This window comes from Cladophialophora psammophila, assembly GCF_000585535.1.
Source record: "Cladophialophora psammophila CBS 110553 chromosome Unknown aczJe-supercont1.32, whole genome shotgun sequence".
NCBI classification, from domain to species: domain Eukaryota; kingdom Fungi; phylum Ascomycota; class Eurotiomycetes; order Chaetothyriales; family Herpotrichiellaceae; genus Cladophialophora; species Cladophialophora psammophila.
Window position 1 is genome coordinate 352,314 of NW_006912953.1, and position 6,000 is coordinate 358,313.

At 50.7% G+C, this 6,000-nt stretch overlaps 2 protein-coding genes across 2 annotated transcripts; both read left to right on the top strand.

Moving 5' to 3' along the window:
- Positions 1-713: 713 nt before the first annotated feature.
- A1O5_12307 (biotin synthetase) lies at positions 714-1,990 on the top strand (the record flags this gene model as incomplete). The annotated part of the gene is made up of 2 exons (XM_007752876.1): positions 714-953; positions 1,010-1,990. 2 exons carry the CDS (start codon positions 714-716, stop codon positions 1,988-1,990), a joined length of 1,221 nt encoding a protein of 406 aa, XP_007751066.1.
- Positions 1,991-3,693: 1,703 nt separating this feature from the next.
- Positions 3,694-4,929, top strand: A1O5_12308 (uncharacterized protein; the record flags this gene model as incomplete). Its single annotated transcript, XM_007752877.1, has 2 exons — positions 3,694-4,068; positions 4,132-4,929. 2 exons carry the CDS (start codon positions 3,694-3,696, stop codon positions 4,927-4,929), a joined length of 1,173 nt encoding a protein of 390 aa, XP_007751067.1.
- Positions 4,930-6,000: the final 1,071 nt, after the last annotated feature.

Genomic DNA, 6,000 nt, shown 5'->3' on the forward strand with positions numbered 1-6,000 from the left:
CGACGAATAGACCGGTCTGGCCGGTCTGGGGAATGGGGGAATACAACTTCCCCAGATTTCAGGAGAGGCCAGAAGTTCTGGCCCCAGAAGCTGGGCTTCGGTTCCCTCAACATTAGGGCCAAGCACGAGGGCACTGTCGGATACCCCGGAGCCAAATTGGACGAAAGCGAGGACAGCTTTTGCGAGACTTGGGCATACTCTTGGGCGGCAGAAAGCGGCGCATTTGACAGGGAGAGACGACTCTCATCACTGGCGGGAGGCTCAAGAATGGTCGATGTTGGGCGCCGCCGATTGTTAGATATTAGTAAAAGGGGAAAAAGGAGGCGAGTTCCTGTATCGACGAATAGATGCCGGTCAAGGCGACGGTGAGAAGAAGGGTGAGCCGCGGCGGCGGGCTGTTGCATCTCGAAGGAGCCGCCCCCCGGAGGGCCAAATGCGCCTTGTCCACAATCGATTTGTAATTTCCTGGGTTTGGTCCTGGTAAGGTGTAAGGGACAGGGCAAGGCTGAAGTGGACCCGTCACGGGTTTGTTGAATGCCGAGCCGAAGCAATTCCACCGACGAGGCTATGTGCTAGGCCCCCTACCCCACCAATCAGTAGTTTCTCAATTGCGCTCCTACTTCGGCGAATGTTATTTGTGCTCCTCAACGACCCGACAGAAACGCTGCAACGCATCATACATTTTTTGCGCCCGCGGCATGGAGCTGGCAACGATGAGTCGGTGCGTGGCTCGCAAGACTGCGAGGAAGGTCTCTTCAGTCCGCTTCTACAGCATTGTGCATGATATCCCTCGAGCTGCTGCTAGTCTCAACCAAACGCCTCCCCCACCACAACCTCAAGGGCAGTCGGTGTTCGAGCAAGCTGTCAATGCTACTGGTCCGCGCAATAACTGGACCAAAGAAGAGATCTCTTCGATCCACCAGACTCCTCTGATGGAACTGGCTTTCGCTGCAGTACATCCGCCTACCTCACCACTTGTCTAGAATTTCCCTACTAAGATCATTTGTAGGGCACTGTCCACCGTCGATTTCACAAGCCCTCGGCAGTCCAATTATGTACCCTCATGAACATAAAGACTGGTGGGTGCACGGAAGACTGCTCTTACTGCGCTCAATCTTCCCGCTACAAGACAAACCTCCAAGCCACCAAACTCTCCACGGTGGATTCTGTCATCGAGGCCGCAAAAATTGCCAAAGCGAATGGCTCAAACAGGTTCTGCATGGGCGCTGCCTGGCGTGACATGCGGGGGCGGACGCGAGGAATGAAGAATATCGTTGAAATGGTCAAAGGTGTTCGAGCTTTGGGTATGGAAGCCTGCGTAACCCTGGGCATGCTTGACAAGCAACAAGCTCGGGAGTTGAAAGAGGCCGGATTGACAGCATACAACCATAATGTGGATACTTCGCGAGAACATTACCCCCACGTCATCACCACACGTTCCTACGACGAACGATTACAAACACTGGAGAATGTACGGGAAGCAGGCATCCATGTCTGCAGTGGTGGCATACTCGGCCTAGGAGAGACGCCTGCAACCGACCACGTTGGATTGATCTACACCCTCGCCACTCTCCCAGAACACCCCGAGTCTTTCCCGGTGAACAAACTTGTCCCCATTAAAGGAACGCCCATGTTCGGCCAAGAACCGGTTAAGTTGGAAGACATGGTCCGTTGCATTGCTACTGCTCGCCTAGTCATGCCGCGAACCATCATTCGCATTGCAGCCGGAAGAGTCAGTATGCCTGAGAGTGAACAAATGCTGTGTTTCATGGCGGGTGCGAACGCCATTTTCACGGGTGAGAAGATGTTGACGACGGATTGCAACGGCTGGGATCAGGACAAGGACATGTTTGAGCGGTGGGGATTGTCGCCCATGCAGACCGAGGCAAGTAAATTGGTCAAAGTTGAAGCGGAGCCAAAGTTTGAGGCGAGTAGTTTCGTGCATATGAAGGGCGCGAGCACGACTGCCGGGAAGGGAGCTGAGGCATGAAGGACAGAGATTTGGTATAGAATAGAGTATATATATATATTATATATACCCCGAACTACGCTTTATCCATTACCATTTGCGTTCAGGAAAGGGAGCGAGGCCACTTTAATCTGGCACGTGACCGAGCATCGAGGAGACCTGGCCGAGCACGGGGGAGCCACGGCAGAGTTACGGGGGAGCCACAGGGAGCGCTGCCTGAAGCCCATTCGCAGAAGCCAGTTCAGGTTTAGGGGTCCCCTTTAGGCCTCGGCGATAGTTGCTCAGCTGTAACCCTTCATTTGTTTCAAGCCTTCTGCCTGGCAACTTTCGATCCGTTCGTCTACGTGGTGATGTGTCTTACTTAATCCGGGCATTTGCGAACTGTCACATCCGATAAGTACACATAGTACAGTACGTCACTGCTTCACGATACCAGCGAAACATCGACGCCATGGCTTCTACCAGCTCAGTATCGTAGTTTATATTCTCATTCTACACTAGTGTAACGACACGTTACAGGAAGGATGGAGAAGCTCCAAAGTCTGTGTATTGCACTAAATGGCTTATGAAAACGTCTGTATAAAATTGGAAAGGGCTACAATCGACCCTCACCTAGAAAGAGACTACGATATTGGAGTCCTTTCCAAGGTGATTTTTTGGCTCAGGCTGGCGGTGCTGGACCCTCCTACTTCTGAACTCATTCATTCGCTAACAATCGTGGACGTGGACCGCGTTACAGTAGACTGGTAGGTAGTGTGAGGTCGGACGCAAGGTCCCTAATCGACACATGGAGGGCCAAATCAGGCACCATAGCAATCGGCTACCCAGTATACCTGCCTCTCTGCTCGGCATCTGTTTCAGACGGGCGTTAGAGACCCTGGCAGATTCCCTGCCCTTACGCTGCTGCCTAATTTTCCTTGTAAAGCCGTTCCCAGGGAATTCGCCCCGAGTTACTCGGTAGTTGATTGCTATTTTGCCAGATACGCCCGTATTTCGTGCAAAAGTACAGAGGGAACTAACCTCAAACCCACTGTGGGTCCTAAGCCGCGGGCATCATTGTTTGATTGACGCAACCTCATCCCTGAGCTCCCCCAGTTATGGAGCGGCTCCTCCGGCTCTTGAAGGGGGCCACGCGGAGTCAAAGCATCCCTGCCCCATTCATCAGGGTGATACCTAGAGTCAGGACATCAAGGTCAGAGATTATGAACCTCTACCTCGCAGCCTCGCTATCCCGAAAGATCATACTTTTACGGCATGTGGCACAATTTTGGAATCATTTTGAAGTACGTCGACGAGAAAAGAGGTTCCTTGGGTCACCTGAAGACCAGCTATCGACCTGAAACAGTATGGTAACTTTGGAATGGAGACAAAACTGGCCTCCCTAAACAGCCCCCGGTTTTCGAACCTAGAGAGCGGAGGAGATAAGCAGCACGAAACGTCGGCACCCTCCGGACTCTTAGCTCGCCTAGATCTCTGCGCTTATGCAGGAGCTCCCTTCTGTAATGTCAAAGCGTCCGCCTGGCTGAAAAATGTGAGCTGATAATATGCTGCCCAATCCCGGATTCAACTGCTCTTGGAGAATTAGAAACTGTGATATGCTTGCAAGGCACTCCTCACTATGCGATAGAAAGATATGACCCTAGAGTTTTAAGGCATAGGGGACTCCAATCTTCTCGCCAGGGAATGCTTAGAAACGGGCTCTACCTACGTATGATTAAACAACTATGGCTGTTCCATATGTCTGGGACCCTGATCGTGTCCTCCAAATCACTGATCTTGGCCGCAATGAGATAATCTGTATTGGTCGTGCGGCCAGAAGATTCAACTCTCGCTGCACTTGGACTATCGAAGAGCCAGAACGCTTCCATGTGTCTTCCCTCCTCGCATCCATGGCTCGAAAGCCGCCGACGGAAGTGCGAAAAGAGGAATTGGGAGTGCTAGCTGGGCTGTGCCTATGCCACCAAGCGCATCAACATCAGCAGGAGGAAGCCTTCATAGAACTGCAAAACCGGCTCCCATATGCTTGTGATGATTACGAACGATTTCGAACGTTACAGGAGCAGAATATAGAACTACGCACTGAAGTTCAGAATGGAAAGGTCAGTACTCTACTCGCAGAGCTCAGGATGACCGGAATTTAGCTGGAAAACTCACGCTTGCAGGCTCGAGAGACCAGTCTTTGTCAAAAGGTGGATGAGCAAGCAATGGCTGCGAGCCAACTTCAAGAAACGGAACGAGGCCTGAAGAGTCAGTTGGCTCATATGAGCCAGCGGTTGGATCGGCAATCTACGACTATAGCGGAGCTACAAGAATCCAAATCTGGTTTGCGAAGGACGTCGGATCATCTCGAGCAACTATTACAAAAAGGAAAATTGGCCGTGGCCGGTCTTGAAAAGTCGAATATAGGTCTCGAAGGGCAGCTGACCGAACTTCGTCGACAATTGTATGACCAAAAAGTGGCTGTGGATGAGCTAGAGGCGTCAAAGTCAGACCTCCAAGGACAGCTCCACGAAATCCGCCAACAATTGAACAAGCAAAACACTGCTGTCCGGAATCTGGAAGACGAAAACAGAACTTTAAAAGATCAGCACACAACCGCTGTAGCCAATTTGGGCACCTCACAGCTTAAACTTGAGCAAATGAAATCTGAACTCCAATCAGTCCGGATCGGCAACGCTGACCTTCAACGTCAACTGAACGAAGCATTCATTCTAGGAAGCCTGGGAATCAACAACGCATGGCAGACACGACTTCGAAATTGGCTCCGAACTTGCCAGTTATTGTTCACTGGGGCATTTAGACGTGTTCGCCATGTTTTAGCTACACTATCAGCCAAGTTGATGAGATTTTGGCCTGATCGAGGCCTCTTCAGGGGCATAGAACCCGTTGCTGGAAAATATCTAGCGGTAGAGGAAGAGATGCTTCCCCGTCACTGCAGCCCATCAGAACCACCAGTGTAATTTAGAAGACTATTGTCAGCCGCACTTCCAATGTCTCCATTGCAAAGAAAGCTATACGACGTTGATATGGCGTCCTGTGCACTTATAAGACTATATAAAGGCAAGTTGGGAAGGTTCCACCTCCTCGTGAAGGTTTGGTGAGATCAAAGGCACCCATTATCTCGAGGAGTTAGGTGGATCTCTTACTGTTTCCGAAGGAGTACTGATCTAGGTCCAGTAGTGGTTGTGTAGTGTGTGAGAAGGTAAGTTAATCTAAAGAGACGACGAGAGAAGAGACTAAGTCAGGGGAAATTACTGTTCAGAGAAGATATTCTCGAAAGCGGCTGTATGTTAGACACAGCCTTAGAAGGGACCGGTCGTGGGCTACACGGGCGCGGCTCACCACATTCATTGGCTACATGGAAGGTTCCGTGAGAGAGTAAGGCTGAGTCACGTGACATGCTCTGCTGGCTCTGTTGGCTCTGTGGGCTTTACTAGTAGAGCGCACAGAGCGCATAGAGCGCACAGAGCATAGACATTATATATACACCCCCATTACCCCTAGATAGCTTACACTCTCTTCGTAGCCAACTTATATTATCTATTGGACTATATAGTTCTTAGTGACAAGTGACTGTTCATACCTTGCGTGATTCACAATTAATTCATACTATCCCGATTGTTACTAGGAACTCTAATCTAGTTAGGCCCTAGTAGGATCGTTAACACTGTATTACCGCTAAATTCGGCGAGAAATTTCTCTAAACCCTACTACGTTGTGCTGTTGTTTTTAACTATAGTACTACTCTATGTCTAATATCGTAAGTCCTAGTATATGGTCTTACAGCCTTAATGCGAGGCGTAAACATTCAGCCTTACTGTTAGACACAGCCTTGGAAGAGACCGGTCGCGGGCTGCGAAGGCGCGGCTCAGGACATTCATTGGACAGATGGAAGGATCCACAAGGGAACAAGGCTGAACCACGTGATATGCCCTGTTGGCTCTGTCGGCCCTGTGGGCTCTGCCAGCAGAGCGCACAGAGCGCACAGAGCGCGCAGAGCACGAGCATTATATATACACCCTCATTTCCCC